Here is a 21,629-nt window from a genome sequence, read left to right as displayed (position 1 = left end):
TAAAATGTCCCTATTAACATATCATCAATATTCATACATGCTGCCAAAGTACACGACCTTTTACCACTATCCAACGTAAGTGCCATTAAAGATTTAAAAAACAAACACACACAGAGTATTCTTTTTCAGGGAAGGCAGATCATTGTAGGCTCTGTTGCTAATACCTAACCCCCAAAGAATATTCTTGGTAGTAACAGTTTTCCAACCATCCCCTTTCAGGCTTCCAATATCCTGTTTAACACCCTCTATTTCAAAGAAAAACCGGCATTTACTACCTCCTTCCTTTCACAAAGGGCCAAAAGACATATGTTTTATCTAAACCTCGATATTCCCTTCTAATTGCAAACTTCAACAAAGGTGCCATAAGCACTGTTCCACGCGACATTTAGGGTTTTTTACTAAACTCTGAAAGATACAAAAATCCCTTTTTAGGTTGACCTCTTTAGATATTTCCTATTTAAAGAAGAAAGGGTCAGAAGGAGATTTTTAATGACCTGATGGGCCTTCTCAAAGTCTGTTAGAATGGGGCTGATCTTATTCTGCATCTGAGGCAAACCGAATAATGGGCCTACTATCTGAATCACAAACTGGTGGGAGGCCTCTGCGAAGAAGAAACCAGATCACTGACTGCCAACCTGAGGAGAAGGACAGCTCTTCAGATCCCTGCAGGGGAAAACGCTGCTTACTTGGAAGGAGAAAATCAAACCTTTTGTTTACTTCCCTGTATCCATGTTTATACACATTTTATTAACAACATATCTATGCTGCACTTACTGAAATTATTATTATCGTTCCCGTCAATTTATTTATTTTTACAGTTAAAAAACCTGTATTACTAAGAAAAGAATGTTTTCACACTATTTTTAGCTCAATTATCCAAAAGTGCCCACTTCTTCTCTAGAAGCTTAAGGCTACCAGGTTCAAGTCAAATGTCATTTTATAATAAAACAGTTTTAAGGAAAAACCCACCCTGCTAATACAGATACCTCATTATAATCCTTTAGTCTCAGGAGCATCAGAGAACATAGGCTCTACTGATATCAATTTGATACCTTGGAAAAAATCCCTTAAGCAATGAAAACAAAATTCTGAAACTGGAGGAAGAACGTGGTTGGAAGTTTTTACCTAAAATCTTATTAGGAAAATACTACTGAATAAACATCATAAATACTCTGAAAAGATCCTATTCTAACAGGGGAGCCAAGACAGCTATAAAAATAAGTGTAATAAAAAGATAAACAGTAAATGGCACAAGCAATGAAAATGTAACAAAAGACAACAAAAAAAAGTGTATTAAATAACATTTGGAGGGGTTACCTTAAAATAGACATTGAGATCTACTCAATGTTTATAAAATAAAGCGTTAGTAAGTTGTAGCATTTTTCTGGCCTTCCACTGTGTATTCTGCTTAAATGCTGGCTTCCTTTCACATCAATATTAGAGGTGGAAAAACTACCCAATGTGCTCAAATTTTAAGTGATAATAATATTCCAAGGAGAGAGAGTTCTGCAAGCTACTTTTAATATCTACTAGATGCTAAGAACTGTTAATAATGGTAATATCAAGGTATGGAAGCTAATGCAACTCAATGGGGAAGGGCTGTTGATTAAGAGGGAGAGCAGTGAGTGGACATTATTAAGAAAGATTTGTTCTGAGCTTAGGTCTCAGGGAATTAAGTGATAAGTAAATATCACTGGTCATGGCCCCAAGACAACAAGAGGACAAGTATTAATTTATGAGGTATTTGCTTTACTGTGGATGATCTCAAGATCTAAGTCAGCTGGAAAACATAACTGCGTTAGCTCCTGAAGATCACCAAGAATTTAATGACATGCAAATACAGACAGATACCAGTTCAAACAACGGTGGGAGGACAACTTACTGAGATATCAAATTACAGATCTAGCATAAGGATCCTGGAAATACCTTGGTTTCTCATAATGGAAACTGAACTGCATAACAAACATGCTAAAGAAAAGATCACACGTACAGAAAATATTACAAAATCTATCCCAATATAATCAGAAAGATTACGAAAGGACTACTGGAGAAGTTCCTTCTTAATAGTCACATATATAATAAACGAAGACTTAACAATCACACGGTAGAATCGGTATACCGCATTTTTTAAAATGTAAAGGGAAGACCCACAACTTAGTTCCAAATTATAAGCTACAGGTTACACATACGATGGGTTGCCTTTAAAAGACAAGATTTGTATCACTGACACATGAATCAAAAATGCAGCATAAATCTACAAATTACCCAACAGCAAATTCAGATATAATCACAATATAGTTTCATGGTACCTACAGTGGCAACTTAGCCAAGTGGGAGAACTAAACTACTTAAAAGAGGTAATACTAAAAATACATGATATTAGAGCCATGGAGAATACCAACAAATCTTGCCCCCAAACTGTGATGACCTTAATTGTGTATAACATAGCTAAACACGCGTTAGTCAAGCCTGTACGCAAACTTTCTACACAAACGACGATGCCTGTTAAAAGAAAAGTGGCATGCTAAAATCCGTTTAAATAGAGCCAATTTTCGTTTTGACAGGTTGGCAGCAGGTGCGGGAGGGTGGTGGCTAGGTACACCAGCTGATCTATGGTTTGTCCTTCATTCAGTAACTGACACTTCCATATACTCACCACAAAACCAGGAAAGTTTGTTCTCTAAAAAAAAGCTTAGTGAAATGTTATTGCATCAATCAGCATCTTATTTACCTGTGAGTTAGTTACAAAAACTGAAAGTTAATACCAAACGGGGCATTTCTTTCTCTCTCTCTCTTTTTTTTTTTTTTTTTTTTTGTTAACACGTAAGAAAATTTGTGTCATAAACAACTAACTGTAAATCCTCTTACAAATTAGACACGGAAAAGCAAGTCATTAAAAGTATTCAAATAGAACAATTCAGAAAAACTTGGAACTATTGATGAACAGATCGGTTCACTTCCCGAAATGCTGTCAGCCCCCTTCTCAACACTCAGCTTAAAAAGCACCGTCCCAGAGTCCGACTCTTCCATCGGGTTTTCTGGGACTTCCGCATTTCATTCCCTCCCTAACGGTGCCGCAGAGCCAGCTGAGCGTCGACACCCCCTTTCCGTGCAGAGCCATGAAAAGCAGCAGAGCCTAGTGAACGACTCCGAAGTTCCAGTGGATACAAAGAAAGCAGCACGCCACCAACTGTTCTTCTAACTACGTAAAAAAAATCTGTATCGATTTATAGCAGCCTTTCCAACCTGCAGCACAGCACACATCACATCACCAGCCAGGGGCACCCCTACGAAGCTGGGCTTTTCTAAAAACAATAAAAAGCTGGGGGAGGGAAAAAAGTGGAATTCGTTGTCCATCTGCTCTCCGTGAGTCCACTGAAATTTCCGAAAACCGCAAGCTAATTTCCAAATATCCAGCAAACATTACGTTTGTCAGCGCTGCTCCCCTGCATGCGTACACACGCGTACATGCTCACCAAGCTCAGGCGTCCGCTAAAGAAGAAAAGCTTACAACGCAAGACGCAGAACCCATCACCTCTCCTTCTTTCGAAAACCGAGTAACTAGACAGTGAGCACCGCGGCGTCGACTAGAAGATGACCGCGACTGATTTCACCCACCTCCCATCACGGATGTAAAAGCTAAAACATTACATCAAAAACACGTTCATCGGCTTCAGAGAAACTCTACCCTGTGGCCAGCACTTACCTTCTTCTCCAAGGCTGCACATGACTTAAAGGCGGGTAAAGCATGCATGGCAAATGTCATGTAGAACGCTGATTACAAATGCTAGTTCTCGAACGCTTACAAGTAATATAGTATTACTTAATGTAAAACATTGGAAATTCAAATTAAAATCCTGGCTAGCCTGAACTCCCATCTTAAATGAAACTTCACAAAAATGAAGCAATAAAAATAATTCTTCAAATCAAAATATTTTAACAAAAAAGAAATATAAAAACTGATTTGCACAGATGTACTCTTTTAGTTTATAAGGAAAACCTCATTTAAATTAGGCTATTGTCCATTAAAAACAAAACAAAACAAAACAAAAAACAAGTTCTTTACAGGCATCAACACGATTCCCTATAATCTAGCCACTACCCTAATCAATATATATCTCCATCCCCATACTGTCTTTGCTGGTGGAAATAAAGTCTGCCTTTTCCAAATTTAAACTAAAATGCTTTCTTTTGGGTAGAAAAGGACTGGGTGATTTCTCATTACATCTAGCCCCAGAAGCTGGGATGCTACCACCGGATGCTTTATCTCATTCATCATCTGTGATCATTTGCCAAGTGGGAATTTCTTCACCTTTAACTCTTGTACAGACACCTCTGTTCTGTATCACTACAGAAAGCAACAGGCTAGGCAAAGCACAACTGTACAAGAGAAACACCTTTCTGCCACAAAACCCGTCAGCTGAGTAATAAACCTTGCAAATGGACCCAGAGATACTTCCAGATGAAAGAGACCTATCCAGAATAAAGCCCTAAAAAATTAATAAATGACAAATACATCTGACATCTAGAAAGTTCCCCCCTGAGTCTTAATATAAAGTAGAACAAGCAAAAGTAACAGATCTTTTTAAAAATCTTTAACTCATTACATTTCTAAATCAGCACATTAATGTCTTACTGGTAAACTTGATGGTCTTTCTTGTTGTATTAAGTTCAAGTCTTCGTGGTTAGGTTTTCCAGGAGCCAAAGGAGGTTGAGACCTAGTTCCATAGCCTTCCTGAGACATGTCCTAAACAAACACAAATATAAGGCACTTCATAAATATCTCAATGAAGTTGTAACCAAAATGAAGCAAAGGCTTATCACAAACTATCAATTTACATTACATTTAAGCGGACATAGAAATATGTTCTAGCTATCATGTAACTTTATCAAAAGTAGAAGCAAATGACAAAGCAGTGAATCGTCAAGAGCAAAAAACATTATATACACATATGTATACATATACGTGTGTGTATACATGTATACATATATGTATACACACACAACTAAATTTATCATGACCATACAAACTAAACGCCATATTTGAGTTGTGCAGGAAGGTAACAGTCAGTAAAAGATGGAGAAGGAGGTAAGCTATGACCAAACTCTCTTTAAACCAGAGCAAACCAAAAGTTCGTGTTATTGTTTAATTCTGATTTGAGCTGAGCTGTCTTTAGTGTTACCTTGAAAATGTTAACATAATTAATGAAAACTTTATTATCAACTGACTTTTAGTACGTCCTCTCGATAACCCACAAAACAACATCATTATTAAGCTCACGGTATCCTGGGGTTTCTACAAAACCAATAAACGCTCATGTACAGAATTCCATATGTTCACGTGGCATAGTTTCCAGAGAAGCACAATCAAGAATAAAACAGCAGTAGGGAAACAAAACACACCCAGAAAACCTGCTGAGGTCTGAGAAACTTATCATTAACATGGCCTTTCTGGCATCCTGTTGAACACTTTTCCAGGAGGTATTCAGCATGGTTTCAGTATTATACTGAAATACTATTACAGAAACCAAATACCACACCACACCAAACTTACTGTATACCCAATCTCGAGCTGTTTAGCTATGTATGCCCAGCTACTAAACATTCTACCACCATTTGCACCCAAAGTCAAACAGCAGCACAGAATGTAAAATACTTATTACAGCATGTCTTAATTGGCGCTGAAAGCTGAAAAACCAGTTTCTGATGGGACAGGGAAAAAAGAATGGAAAATACCACTTAAAAGTAAAATTCTCTCCCTTTCCCTGTCAGTGTTCGTATTAAAGAAACATTATATACAACTTCTACTTCTCCTGTTAAATCCTCAAAATACTACTTTAAAAATTAATGTTTATTACTTGAAACCCTATAAAAGCTTCTGCTGCCCCACCCCTTTCTCACACAGTATACGCTTAAAATTACATGGTTTCTTAAGCCAAGAAACTTTGGACCAATAGCTAGTACTACAAAGTATACAAACTGTACAAACCAGATTTAAGTAGCCAAGCACTGGTTTTAAACAGGCTCTGTGGTAAGAGCATGCCTACAATACAGCATTTCCCAAGCAACCCTTCTGTCCTTTAAATAAATCTACACACACACACACACACACACACGCACGCGCACACACACACAATTAATCAAAATATCTAACCTCTAAAAGGAATGCATTATGCCCAGTCAGTACTATGCTTTTGTAAGAGACTTAAATCCCAGTTGTCCAGGTTTTAATCTGGTAACAGTGAGGTGAGGCCTCAGTGAGCACATGCCATCCAGGACACCCAAAAGGGTCTCTTCAATCTGGCTGCCAGCAGAGGGGAACAATTGGGCTGTGGGGGACAAAAGCCAAGGCTGAAAGATTATTACCGCTCTCGCTGCCCACCCCCCTGCCCCCAGCACCGGCTCTTCCGGACCCCAGACCTCCATTTGTCACACAGACATCCCGCTGGGTGCCCTGCAGGCGCCTTTAGATGAACAGCAAGGATTTCAAATCAAGTGGGGCACAAGGCCTCCATTCAGGGCCTTCACCCTGTTACAAAAAACCCCACAAAGGTGCTGGACAGCCTCACAATGGGCAAACAAATGAGCAGACCCCTCCCCAGTTCCTCAAATACACGCGTGTGCACACACACACTTTATGGGCAGTGCTCAGACACTTTTTTCTTTTTTCTTTTTTTTTAGTAAACTTCAGTTAAGAAACAGGAACAGGCTCACATGCCCTATGCTTATTAGCCTTTTAAATTTTTTTTATTTTCTCTCTGTAGCTAAATGAACTGATTTTTAAAAGAGTTGAAAGAGACCATTACAGCAGTAATGAATACACATTTCAGTTTCGATACTGTCCCCTCTAAAATAAGCAGCACTGAACTAATAGACTAGGAAAGCTATCAGAAAATTTTACTATGGCCTTGCGTTTCACTTTTTAAGGCTTTAAAAGTTCAAAATAATTAGATCCCACCAAAGTCTCAAACACTATTCCTAACCACAAGAGGCTTTCAATTATTAAATTCAGTTGGAAATAAAACTGAAACAAAATTTAGTGAGAATGGCTGAAATGGGAACTTGTTCTGCCTCAATTTGTGTTGAAACATAAGGATTAATTTAACTGAGGAAACATCCAGAAAAGGTACCAAGGTTTAACCTAAAACAATCATCATCTGTATATAAATCAGCCTGGGACTATAAAGTCTACATTTGGCAGCTTTAATAAAGATAGAAAGGTTATATTCCATAACAAACCTGAGCTTTTTCCCCTTCAGAGCTATATTTATTTTCTAGTATGTATTTATTTTCACCTCAAGAAGAGTAGTAGTAATGAGTAATTTAATAGACAATATAAGAGGGCAATGTCAGTATCAGGAAATAATGTGTTCAGCATTACATTTTATAAACAAATGACAAGATACAACCTTACATTTAAAAAAAACTTTTTTTAATGTTTACTTTTTTTGAGAGAGAGACTAGAGCACAAGCAGGGGAGGGGCAGAGAGAGAGGGAGGCACAGAATCCAAAGGAGGCTCCAAGCTCTGAGCTGTCAGCACAGAACTAGATGCGGGGCTCAAACCCACAGACTGTGAGATCATGACCTGGGCAGAAGTCGGACACTTAACCGACTGAGCCACCCAGGCGCCCCACATTTTTAACACATCACTGCCATCTCTGGTTATTTACAAATCTGAACCCGTGCACGCTAGTGTGCACGCTAGTTTACACACACATTATTCTGCATTCATCTGCCGTGCATATGCACGGCCATGGCCATTTAAAAGAGTATCTCACTCTAATAATTCTGCAATGCAAAAGAACCACACGTGCGGAATGTGGTTTACCCTTTCAGAGTTCTTTATCAATATTATTTTTCTTCGTCACACCCACAAACTTTTACCCATTGATGGATTCTGGTTTTAACCCTCTTTATGTTATGAGTCAAAGAGTTGAAGGTAAAAAGGAGACTGACTCAGGAAACAACAAAGGTTTGTGAAGAGTTCGCGGGTAGGGGCACGCACGCATCTGTTCCACAAGTGTTCACCTAGGTAGTTAACAGACGTGGTAGGCGTCTGCTGAATGCCCAGGAGAGAACACTCCTTTTGCTGGGTACTTAACATCTTACAGTGTGAAGCACGAGCAGGTACAAAACACTCGTGTCCCACTTACATTGTAAGGAAGGATAAGATCACAACTCTCACGTGGGTGTACCGTAGAGGCCAAGAGCCCGAGTGCTCCTGTCTTCTTTTATGATGAAATGAATTAAGTACTAATGGCAACACAAGACTTGAAAGAAAATGTAGAATAAAATGTCAAGGACTCTTTAAAAAAATAAAAAAGGGAAAATATTCCCATGGTATGAGTTCAAAAGATACAAGGTGATAAACAATGAAAAGAATGACTGTCTCCTCCACAGGATGCCCTCCACAAGGTTATCCTTCCACAACCACTCAATGCATTACCAAGTGTAAATGTGAATTTAAATCCTTTCTCCTTTGTTTCTCCTATACACAGCATGTGTTTGGTCCCTTAACAATAGACCATACAGCTCATTCCATATCTGCACCTAAATGTCTATTCTTTGTGTCCTGCTACAGAGTACTCCATTATTTGTCAGAACTGTGACTTATTTAAGCAGTCCCCTACTGATGGACAGTTAGGTTGCTCCCAATCTTTCCCCACCTCATACAACACAATGATAAAATCCATGTGCGTTCATCTTCGTGTGAAGTATTTCTGTGGCATAAATCTCCACGAGGAGCATTTCTGCCAGACGGTTGGTACTTTAAATTTTTGACAGAATCTAACAAAGTGCTCTTAACAAAGGGACTCTCGGTCTACATTCAAGGCCATCGTTTTGGAACAGAATGAAGCTTCACTAAAAATGTTTATCTTAACTCTCGATATGCCTAAAGCCATTATAAAAAGCAGGAGAGCAGGGGCAGGGGGAGTGGTAGGAGGACTGGTAGACAGTAACAAAAAGGAGAACAAAAACTCAAGAGCATGTAGAATAGAAATCAAAGGAAGATGGAGAAGTAGATGGGGTGAAGGGTCCTATACACACCGACAAATGGTATACAGGGTGGGGGAGGATGAGGCCAGGAGCCAGTGGAAACCGGTCTAGAAACCATGGTGACTTTTGGGTGACTTAAGAAAGATTTCTCCAATACTCGCATGAAGTCCAGGTGTGTTACCAAGAACAAAGATGGCCACTTACTACTACTGCAATAATCCAGAGTGAGATGACAGGATTTGAATGGTATCATAACGTCCTGCAACATCTAGGTCAGAATAAGTTTCCTGCTCCTTTTTTCTCCCTGCTTTCGGAACTGCCACCATCAATTCCAACTGCTAACGTGGAAAAGAAATGGCATATAAGACACTGTCGTGGGAGGGAAGAAGGACTGGAACTCCTCCACAGGGTGCACGCCTGATGGCCACACAGGGTTACCAGTCACACGAAATCATGACTCGGACCAAGAAACTTAGCATGCCATTGACCTCCCTAAGTTTTAGCAAATAGGTAAAAAAAATTTAACATATCCTTTCCCAAAAGAAAGCAATATAAGTCTACAAAACACCCACTTCATAATGGGTGTTCACAATCACCCCCTCCGCCAACCCAGGAACATGCTGAAGGAAATACAAAGACAGCTGACATTTGCAGGCAGGGCTCTGTGACAGGTTCTGTGTGCTGTCCACCTTTACAATAAACCCCCGAGATAGTCCCTTCCACCATCTTGTTTTTACCATGAGGAAACAAAACCTTAAGTGACTTGCACAGCTAACATCTAAGCACTGGATAGTGTCTCCATGTAATGGACAAATCATTTCTTTCCTAAGTGTCCTCCGGAGGCCACTGGAAACCTCACACGCTATTACATACTAAGTATTTAATAGAATTTTAACTTTTTTAAGGTATTCCATATATTCTCCTAAACTCCCTTTCAAAAATTATGAACCTTGCAAATTTTATATGTGGGATACTTCCAAAATACTCAATTACAATACTGTGAATAAATATTAAAATTTAAAACTTCCGCAAATTTGAATCTAAGACTACTTACTCTCTCTACCATGACCATGGAATAAAGTCCACAGGTCAACAGGAAAGACAGAAAGAGACCCGCGCCGCCTTCTCGCATTATGTTCACGTAAAGCTCCTCGGCCAGTTCGGCTCTTCCGAAAACTGGCGTCGCTCGGATCTTTACCCCAGCAACTCCACGCTGATCCCTTGGGGTGACAATTCCTCTACTTCAAGTCCCACATATTTTAACTGCACTATGAATATCTCTACTTGAGGGTAAAGTCCCTTCCACACATCACGTCGGGAAAGTACTCTCCTCTTCGTCCTCCAACCTGATGGTCCTCTGTCCGGTCACCGCCCCATCTACAGGGGACTTCTCAGAGCCATCCCACACACCTTTTCATATCTTTCACTATCCGCAAGCTTCTGACCCATCAAGTCACTGTCAAAGCCACAGTCTTTGTCTTCCCCCACCGACTGCCAGGCCCTGTACTTGAGCCGCTTTATATTATGGCCTGTGGCCGACTACGCCACCAGAACTGACTTGGCTAAAATTCAAATGGTCGTGGCACCCTATTGCTTGGAAAAGGCCTCAGTGCCTACAGAACGAAGCCCGCGGTCTTTGGTCTGGCACAGGAGAGTTCGGCAAACACCCTCCAGCTGGCACCCAGCTTCAGCTGGGTCTTCCCCCGGCAAGCCTGCACCTCACCCCCTCACCCCCTCGACTGTTCCCAAGCTCTCAGGATGCCACGTGTCTGCACGTGCAGCTCTTCAGTCTGTCCTGGTCCCGGAGGGGTGCCTTTCTTTCTGGATCTGCAAAGCATCTGGCTGTCCTCAAGAGCCTGCTAAAAATGATCTCCAGCATGCCCCCAAACAACGACCCTCTTCAGATGTACTCCTCCTGAAGAATTTACAATGCGGTATTTTAACTATTTGTGTATCTCGTGAACTGCCCTCTTACTTCCTCCTGGGTTCCCAGTGCCAAGTGCAGACAGGCACTCAGGAAGGGGCTGGTGAATGAATGATTGACTGAATGGCTCTGAAAAGCTTACACTTAGAATTAGACACAGAAATACAAAAATAAATGCAGGAGGACAAATACCTAAAACCGAACAAAACTTGGGCTCATGCCCAAGAATATTTATCATGGTAACAGCTACACTGCCTGGTAGAATGTGCTACAAAACACATTTTGTTGTTTGTCACTGGCAGTCTTGAATGCAGTAAAAAAAAAATAATAATAATAACAATTGAGAGAGAGGAAAAAGACTATGGTAAGCATCAGTGGTGCCATCAAAAAAGAAAGAAAAATCAAGACATTCTATACTTCCTTAATGAATAAACCAGTAATGAAATATTCTTGCCAAAAAAAAAAAATGATAATGAGTTTGATAAAGCCTATCTAACCACCAATTTATAGGAAATAAAAAGGACCAAAAAACATGCTAAACCATAGCAAATCAATCAGCAAATCTCAAACTGTAGGAACCTCTACTAGACATATGACCTACTTTCTTCAACAAATGAGTTGCAACAGTTACAAGGAGAGAGGGGAAGAGAGATGGAGACGGAGGAAAATCCTAGAGATGAGACTGTATCAACCAACTCTAAGACTGGACCTTAGATCTTTATTCAAACTATCCTACAACGTAAGTTAAACCTTTATTCCATTTGTGAGGCTACAAGAAAACTGGATAATTGGTATGAAAATTTGCATTTTAAATGTGATAACTGTATTATGTTGATGTTTCCTTTTTAAAGGCCTTTATCTTTCAGAGATACATACTGAAATATTTACAGATTAAACAACACACTATCTGGGACTTACTTCAAAATAACACTGAGGGTGGGGGTTGGGAGGTGAGGGAAGAGAGTATAGGTACAAAGAGACTGGACGTACAACTCTTAAAACCTGAGCAATGGGTGCACAGGGCTCCTGTCTACTCCTGTTTATGTTTATATTTTCCATTTAAATGAAAATGGAGTGAATGGCATTAAAGACCATCTGTGGGGCATCCACCTTCAAGATTACAAGAACTTCTCCCAAGAAAACCCATCAAACATAGATCATTTACTCTTTCTTAACCCCCCTCCATTTTAACCTGTTTGCTGTACCACTTAATCCTAACCCTTAGCTGTCTTTTAATCCCTCCGTAATCTTAACCAAATTAACCTCGCCAGTTTCGTCCTCCCTAGCTCTCCAAGGTCAAACCTGCCCAGATTGCTGACTCGGTGAGCCTTTCTCAGTTTCATCCCTTGATCAAACTGTCCTGATCTCAGCTCCAGCTGCACCCCTGGCCCCAAACTGACACTCTGACCCTTATTTTGGTCCAGCCTCCAACACGACTTTTCCAGCCACAAACCCCTCCAAAGATCATGAACCTTCAAGTCAAAGAAACCCAAGATCAAATTCCAACTTCTAGACTATTCACTAGCTGTGTGACCCTGAACAAATTTTTCGGTTCAGTTTCCTACTCTAGAAACATCAATATTGGATTGAGCTAACCTGGGAAGGCTAAGGGTACAACGTGCCCTTGACACCCAGGGCTCATGTACACGAGCAGTGTAGTGCTCTGGGACTAAGGGCTGAGAGGACGTTTCACACCTGTGACAATTAGTATCTGTTTAGGATACTGGTAAGTCACGTTAATTCTCTTAAGTCCATACCAGTACTTTCCCCTGCATCGACCTTTAACCCTTGCTCCAAAAATCTTTGATAGCAGATTTAAAAATCACATGACCAAAGCTCAAATGGTTTTTGACTGCTACTGATTCCATAGGCAGATTCTCAACTTCAGGTAAGTAAAGCCACATAACCTGGAATATGCCACACACACTGATTGAGTATAGATCCGGCTAGATTCAGAATGCTGCGCGTTTTCTACCAATTCAAAGGCATAATTATTTCCGAAACTTTAAACCATTCTAGGAAAAGGACAGGCCTATACAAGCGACTTTATATTTTCTTACTGATGTGTCTCATCATCAGTGACAGCAGCATCAACACCACTGTTGTAGCCTGCTGTTGAGGAGGACGCTGCCCTGGCACAAGACCCCTGTGTACCTGAGGCTGGGGCAGCCCCTGGGCTTGCAGGAAAGGGGAGCTCTGAATGGACTGGAGAACAGAGGGAACATGGCCACTAAGAGCAGCTGCCTCCCCTACTCTACTTAAGCCGGAATCCTGGAGGCCATGTCCTCTGGCATGTAAGACTTTGGGAGAGCGTCTGGCCTTCTCTCGGTTTTTGCCAGAACTTCTTTCTAAACTAACAGGGGACCCAGAATGCAAAGGGGAATGTGGCTAAAATGGCATTTCCTAAAATACCAAAGAGAAATAGGAAGATACTCAACAGCTAAGGACTAAAATAATTAAGATTTTTAATAGACTAATATATTTTAAAAAATCACAAAGCCAAAGGAGACACAGTAAACATCCAGTTATGCTTTTTGTTACACACACACACACACACACACACACACGGATTAAAAGAGAACTCGAGCTCTTTAACTTATTACCTAAAGAATTACCTTCCTTATCCACAAAACCAAGACATGAGGACTTACCTCCAAGAGCTGTATTAACAATTAAAGGAGAGGCTACCTTTAAGCAATTAGCACTGTGCCTGGTACATTTAAGGCTCAATAAACGTTAGCCATCGTTATTTATATTCTTTAAAACCACACTGAAGAAGGAGAAGCAAAGTTTTCATGGAACCGCGGGGGCTTTACCTTGTGACAATCGCACTGATGGTGATGAGGACAACAGCAGCTAACAATTATTCGAGATTTGCTATTTGCCAGACACTAAGTGCTTCATTCATCGAAAAAAAGGGTCTTTCCGTCTGACATGAACCTCATGAAAGAAGTATTATTTCAGAGAGGAAGAAACTGAGGCACAGAGCTTGAGGAACATGCCTACGGTCAATCAGTTAGCAAGCAGTAGAAGTGGGTTGGGAACCAACATATTCCTTCCCCAGAGTCCTCACATTTAACCGCGCTCCCACTCTGCTCCTCCCACAAGGGCTATTTTCTGGACGCCACCCCATAGCTGCTAGTTCTCAACCTGAGGTTGGGGTTCAGGAATCTCCATTTTTAATGCACTGCCCAAATTAGCCTGCAAAGTAAGAACTGTTGACTAAAGACAATGTAGTATTTTCATTAAAGCTTGATAATTAAGAAATTGCTACATTGTGGGTTTTAGGGTATTATGCCATCACCTAGCAGTATCCTTGGTGGAAAATTTTGCTGTGTCATTAACAAGAGCTGGTTTCCCATGCCTTGATGGTTGGAAAATAGGTACAACATGAGTCTATCCAGCCCTTACCTATCCTGCTGTCAGGAATGGTCCTATTACTGTGACCACAAGAGCAGCTCAAAAAGGTCACCATCCACTTTGGAAAGAAGCAGAGTTGGCACGGGCCTCACATCCTCTCTGACTGCTGACTCTTACTGCCAAATCCCAAACCCCTTCCTCCCTGGACCAGAGAGCTGACCGCTCCAGGCACACGAGCCAGAGACCTGGACATTCGGGGCTGCAACTCACATTTAGGGCCCGAGTTCTCAAGCTGGAGGGAAAGGGATTTGAAAACTCCCCTAAGACGGATTTTGTGTGGTGTATGTATTTTTCTGGGAAGAGGATCCCTAGCTTTCACCAGATTCTCAAGGACCCTCCAAAAAGCTAAAGCCTAAAAAACTAAGAGGGATAATAATATCAAAAATGGGACTCGCCAGTAATGAGAACATAATTTCATAAAGATTTAAAACCAGAGTAGCTACAATCTTTATCTAAGTAACTGAAATAAAAGTATAATTACTAAAAATTCCCAAATACAGTTTGTGTCCAAATTGCATATGCAATAAACCTTAGGTTGCCTCCAGTCTAAAAAGTTCTCTGATCAGGACACCTTGCATTGTTAGACACAGGCTTTAATTAAAGGAGTAGCATGAGGGACGCAAATGGCACGATCACAACCTGCTGAAACAGAATTTATGAAACCCATATGCTGTATAAACAGGTAGAGTTTGTTTTCGCCAAAGAGCGAAGGAAGGTGCCAGAAAGATCCTGCCTCGTGCCTGTCTTGCCAGCTCATCCCTAAAGCTGTACAGGGAATCACTTTTAAAAAGTTCTCCCTGAAATGCTTTTGGACTAAAAGCTAAAACTACCAAAGGGCAAAAAAGAAAGAAGGCTAGAAAACAAACAAAAAGTGGGGTGCCTGGGTGGCTCAGTCAACTAAGCATCCGACTCTTGACTTCAGCTCAGGTCATGATCTCATGGTTCCTGAGACGGAACCCTATGTCAGGCTCTGTGCTGACCACGCAGAGCCCGCTTGGGATTCTCTCTCTGCCCCTCCATATCTCTCTCCCTCAAAAATAAATAAATACATAGTAAAAAAAAAGAAAAAGTAACAGAAAAAACATAACAAAAGAAAACAAGAGCCAGCTCTAGAGGACTTTGTGGCTGTTGTTTTGCATTGTACCGGTAACACTTTGAAAACTCAAGAAGCAAAAAGGATTCTGTTGAATTTTTTTTTTACCATGAACACGTATTACTTTAATAACCTTTAAAAAGAAGTAAAATGGATCGTTCATTTGGTCTATGAACTTAATTCTCTTTCCCCATTCCAGTTGTCATTTGTAGAGTCCCCTTCCTATCACCTTTACTAATCTTCAATGAAAAGTAAACAGAATTCAGGCGCTCCTTCTCTAAGAAATAACAAAATCATCTGAATTTTTCAGAGGTTCCCTGATAATTTTAAAAATATATATTCCAGGTAAGTATTGTTAGTGACTATAGGAAAAATTTTACCTTTAAAGAGTCAACTAAATTTCTCTTTTGAAAAAAAGAGGAAAAAGGAAACAGCAGAAATTTAGGATTACCATCAATTACGTTGAAATTATAGTAAAATTTATTAAAGCAAAATTTATTTCTTAAGCCATTTACATTAAAGCAAACCTTGGGGCACCCAGCTGGCTCAGTTGGAAGAGCACACGACTCTTGATCTCAAGAGTTTTAAGTTCAAGCCCCATGTTGGGCGTGGAGATTACTTAAATAAATAAAATCTTAAAAAAATAAAATAAAACAAACACCTCGAATTCCCAAGGACATTCTGAGGATAATCCTCCCACTGCCTTTCTATAGAGGAAGCGAAGGTTGAGAACGACGGCTCTAAAGCAAAGATGATATTCCAGATACTTGCCAAGTGGTAAAATGGTGGGCGCCAGGGTCTTGGAGTCCCCTGCTGTGCAGGATATTAACCACACAGCTGGAGAATCCTTGGGTCCCAGTAAAGAGAGGGAGGACCCTCTGAATGTGCTGGGCCGGGGGACTATTCCCGAACAACTCTGAACTACTGAGTTTACACAGTGGTTCTCCGAGGACGGTCCCTGGGTCAGTAGCAACAGAAGCATCATGTGGGAACTTGTCAGAAATGAAAATTATCAGGCCACACTCCAGACTGAAGAAGCAGAAACTCTGGGAGTAGGGTTCAACAACCTGTGTTTTAACAAGCCTTCCAGGGCATTCCAATGCACAATGCACTTGAAAAACACTGGGTTAACAAATGGAAAGCCCCACACCTATGGCCTTAAGGCATGAATATCAGCCTACCTGGGGAGCAAAATGTAGCTCTATTATATATCAACAGTAGTAAAGGAGATAGTGAGCCCTTAGATTAAAGTCGAATTGAGATCAAACCCAAGCCCTACCACATTCAGGGAAAACTTGCTTGCTATATGATCTCTCAGGGTTGTTAATAAAAAATGAAATAATATCCGTGGGCCATGCAAAAATAAAAGATTGGAAAGCAGTGGCTGGTATTTCTGCTCTCCAATGGTGCTCAAACATTAGGATGCATCAGAATAGGCTATAAAGTTAAATGCAGATTCCTAGGTTCCCCAAAGACAACAGGTTTTTTTAAAGTATTTATTCATTAGTGAGCAAAAGAGACAGAGCGCAAGTAGGGGAGGGGCAGAGAGAGAGGGAGACACAGAATCTGAAGCAGGCTCCAGGCTCTGAGCTGTCAGCACAGAGCCCGACGTGGGGCTGGAACCCACGAACTGAGATCGTGACCCGAGCTGAAGTTGGACGCTTAATCAACTGACCCACCCAGGCACCCCGAGAACAGTTTTAAAGAGAGAACTGAGCAAATACACCAGGTGACTTTTTTTAATGTTTACTTATTTTTGAGAGCGAGCGAGCAAGAGCGTGAGAGCAGGGGAGGGGCAGAGAGAGAGTGGGGGGGGACAGAGGATCGAAAGTGGGCTCTGCGCTGACAGCAACAGCCCAGTGTGGGGCTTGAACCCACAAACTGTGAGATCCTGACCTGAGCCAAAGTCAGACACAACCGAATGAGCCACCCAGGTGCCCCACCAGGTGATTCTGATGCAGATAATCCCCTGTTTTTCACTGTAGAAAACCGTGGCTGTACAAAGGCAGTTGATGCCCACCCTAGTAAATTGTAAAAGTAACCCTATCATTTCAAACATCTGCAGATACTCATCTTATGGAACACAACATACAGAGAGCCTATTACTCTAAGATTTGTTAAATCAAAGAAATTAATGAAGGAAGAACTTTAATGCCATATATAAGTTACGTTGTAGTTTATTCTCTGTACTTTAACAAATTGAAATGAGCACTGATAGACAAAAAGGCAGCTGAGAGTAGCAAAAAAAAAAAAAAAAAAAAAAAAAAAAAGAAGAAAAAAAAAAGAAGAAAAGAAAAGAAAAAGAAAGAAGAGAAGAAAAAAGAAAAGACCCAAGAAAGAGAAATTCCCCAGTCTCCCTCATGTCAGAATTAAATTCAAGGAAAGACGACTGTGTAAAAAAGAGAATGAGCCTTGACAACACTTTAGTTGCACATCCTTTTCTATCCTCAACCTCATCCCTGACTCCCGACAGAGGAGGGGTATCGGACAGGAAGGGGAAGGGCCTCACGCAGGTGCATGTGAGAGGTCTACACAGTGTCCCAGTCTATGAAGGGACAGGCTTCCTCCTCCACCAGCTGAGAACGCGTGACGGGGGCAGAGAACCAGAGACCACGTCCCCAGTGCAGCCAAGGGCCAGGACATCTCGTTCAATCCCGTAACTCCGTGTCTATTAGAGGAACTGAGGGAGATGAGGACAGAAGGAAAAGAAAGGAAGGGGAGGAAAGGAACTTGGAAAGCTCATGAGTTAGAAACACAGGAAAGGGCATGGAGTTACCTGATATTTAGACTAAATCCTGCTCTTAATGTGTTTGAAGTTTTTCTTCAGCTTTTAATACAATGTCTCTTAAGCGACATAGTATTTTCCTCTTCTCTCAGTACTGCAGACGGTCACGGCCAACTGATTCGATCTTCCACACATTTCTAAACATGCCCCATGGTCTGGTAAGCAGATGCCCGACAGCATATGAACGAGCCTGAAACCAGGACCAGGCTACCCCCACACTCCAAGCCAACTGCTTCCTGGGTTGTTCTTCTCAGGAGGAACCTTCCATCACCCTTCTAAGGTAAGGTGAGTATTAAAAATATTGTTATTATTGGGGCGCCTGGGTGGCTCAAGCTCAGGTCACGATCTTGGCGGTTCATGAGATGGAGCCTCGCTTTGGGCTCCACGCCGACAGCAAGGGATTCTCTCTCTGCCGCTCTCTTTCTCTCTCAAAATAAATAAACATCTTTTTAAAAAATACTGTTACTACTATATAATCCCTAATGTCCCAGTTTTATTTTCCTTTGATTCTGGTAATTGAAAGAAAAAAATATTTTAAAAATATTTTTAGGGGCACCTGGGTGGCTGTTGGTTAAGCATCCGACTTCGGCTCAGGTCATGATCTCATGGTTCATGAGTTCAAGCCCCGCATCAAGCTCTGTGCTGACAGCCCGGAGCCTGGAGCCTGCTTCTGATTCTGTTTCCCTCTCTCTCTGCCCCTCCCCCACTCATGCTCTGTCTCTGTCTCAGAAATAAACATGAAAAATTAAAAAGATTTAAAAAATTTAAAAAAAAAGAAATCAGTCTAGGACTGGGCCTTGCTCAGACCTCAAAGCAACTTAAAAGTTTTCTCCTTAGGTGCTCACAAGCTCTTTAAACTTAAAAGGAAATCCCCCCTAGCAATGGTCCAAAGCCTAAGACAATTGCAGAGAGGGTAAGCAAGACCAAAGGAGGAGATTCAAAATTCAAACATAACCCAAGGCTGCACTAGTATTCTCCTTTAAAACAGAATAATTTGTATCAACCTACATTCCAATAGTTTTTATTATCAAGTTAATTAATAGACTCCTGTGTTAATATCTATCTAAATGCTAGGCAATTAATGGCAACAAACTACAGATGTCCTTCTCTTTGCTTTTTCGTAACAAAATCCCACAAATGAGGTGAGCACTAGAGCGACTTGACACAGGGCTCGTACGAGTAATTTCCCCCCAAAAGCTGAAAAAGGAGCAGCTTATAAATTAACATTGTGTCACAGAAGTAGGAAGAAACATAGGTTAAATAACTAAATAACAATAATAATAAAGAGATATTTGTGCCACAATGGATCACTGCCACTATTCGTAATGAAACCTCAGAACTCCTTTTAAAAAGTGACTTGAGTGGCAAGTTATTAATTCTAAAGTATTTTACACTCATGCTTAAATGCTATCTTCTTTTCAAAATGATGCCCATTTGCCAAATACTTTCAAGTTTACCGTAACTCCTTTTGAAAACTGCTGACCGTGAAGATGTCTAAATAAAGCGGTATTTTAGAAAATACGATCGAAATGCTAGTACCAAAGTAGACTTAAGAGTTCCACGTGGTTCGATGTTTGGTAATCCAGCGCTAAAAGTTAACTGCTCAGTTTGTACTATTTTCTGTTTAAAGAAATTATTGAATAACCTTTTATTTCATTAAAAAAAAATTTTTAACGTTTATTTATTATTGAGAGACAGAGAGACACAGAGCATGAGCAGGGGAGGGGTAGAGAGAGGGGGAGACACAGAATCGGAAGCAGGCTCCAGGCTCTGAGCTGTCAGCACGGGGCCGGACGCGGGGCTCAAACTCACAAACTTCGAGATCATGACCTGAGCCAAAGTCGGTCGCTTAACCGACTGAGCCACCCAGGCGCCCCCCACCCCCCACCTTTTATTTCATTTTTAATCAGTGAGGAAAAGCGGCCTAAGTCACCAGTTCCAGGCACAATTAACACGTTCCTTCTAAACGACCTTGACTATTTTAACCAGACTTCCAGGCTAATTCAGTTCCATTCATGGTTGGACCTCTCTTCTCACTAACAAAGAGTTGGTCCTGCCCCAAGATCATTTCTTCTCTCACCAGAAAACTCTTACTCATCCTTCAAAACTTCCTCTGAGACACCTTTACCAACATCCAGTCACAGCCTGAAAACGCACGTCTCCCACCGTACTGTCATTTTCTGGCCATGCCGACCCTTCCTTCAACCAGCAGCTCCCTCAGATGAGATACGTGATTAATCGCTGAATTCCCAACATATAAAACATTCTCAGTCACAAAGGCCTTCGGTAAATGGTTTATGTTCTCCTTTTTGTCTTCTTCAATTTTCCCAATAAACCAGAGGTAGAAAAGGGAAAAAAATTAAAAAGATAAAGTTGTACCTTGTATGCATTCGTAATACTCAGTATTTTTCAAGAGTCAGACAGCTCTATCAGCTAGAAGAAAAACTATACCTAAAAAGGCAAAGTGCGAAATTCTCTCACTGCTTTATACTTGGGTTTTCAAAAAGATTCATCCTGATATATTCTCTTTAAATAAACTGGAACTTATCTGAATGGAGTTACTTCCTACAAATCTTCTCTAAGGAAAGAAAAGATTGTTCTGGCTATGAAAACAACATTGTAGTTCAGAGCCACGAAAATAGAGAAAAGGTTCTGGCTGCCAAACGTCACAGTCCTAGGGATGGAGCTGAATCAACAGAAGACCACTGTCAAAGGAAAGGGGGTGGACAGGCCGGTTTCTGCACCACGCGGCTCCCTGCAGGTTACCGGATTCTTGGAACACTGCCTCTGACACCTAACAGGTGCATCCAGTAGGAGCCACTGGGTGAAAGGCCCCCGAGAAGCCGGTGCCACAAGAGAAAGCAGGACCGCTTTCTTCTCTAGCATCTCTCGACACTGGAGCTGAGAGGAAGAGGGATTCGAGATAAAAAGGAAAAGATTATGAGTCTACAGGTACAAGGAGGAGAGAGAAAGGTGATGAGAGTTTGCCAGGAGGGGACAGCGAACCAGGAAATAAACCGGGACATAATACTTCATGACCCAAAATTGATGAAATGGAAGGCAAGTGGAAACTTTAAAACAAAACAAAACAAAAAGTAAGAACTTTTGGCATTAAAGGAGGTTCTCCCTCCTATACAACAATATCAAATCTTAGCTAAAGCAGTTTGAGGAAGTAAGCAAGGATGCAAAAACACTTTAAAATGGAAGCAACTTCGTCAAATAGCTATTCTTTAAAAAAAAAAAAAAGCCTTAAAAATGAATACCCTTTAAGAAGGAATTGTCAGAGGGACGCCCTGGGCAGCTCAGTCGATTGAGCATCCGACTTCGGCTCAGGTCATGATCTCACAGTTCATGGGTTCGAGCCCCTGGTTAGGCTCTGTGCGGACGGCTCAGAGCCCGGAGCCTGCTT

At 41.1% G+C, this 21,629-nt stretch overlaps 1 protein-coding gene across 12 annotated transcripts in view; it reads right to left on the bottom strand.

Annotated features, from left to right (window-relative positions):
- The window catches only part of ARID1B (AT-rich interaction domain 1B), a 450,488-nt gene that overhangs the window by 279,557 nt on the left and 149,302 nt on the right, over positions 1–21,629 (bottom strand). For 11 of the 12 annotated variants that reach the window (XM_058736206.1, XM_058736204.1, XM_058736199.1 and 8 more), the window contains one exon: positions 4,637–4,747. The exons of the other annotated variant lie outside the window; for it this stretch is intronic. In XM_058736206.1, coding sequence (XP_058592189.1) covers positions 4,637–4,747 — 111 coding nt within the window. The remainder of the gene's footprint in view (positions 1–4,636; positions 4,748–21,629) is intronic. 12 annotated transcript variants of the gene reach the window in all.

Source organism: Neofelis nebulosa, chromosome 6, assembly GCF_028018385.1.
Source record: "Neofelis nebulosa isolate mNeoNeb1 chromosome 6, mNeoNeb1.pri, whole genome shotgun sequence".
Classification (NCBI taxonomy): Eukaryota; Metazoa; Chordata; class Mammalia; order Carnivora; family Felidae; genus Neofelis; species Neofelis nebulosa.
This window is presented reverse-complemented; position numbering and strand designations above follow the sequence as displayed.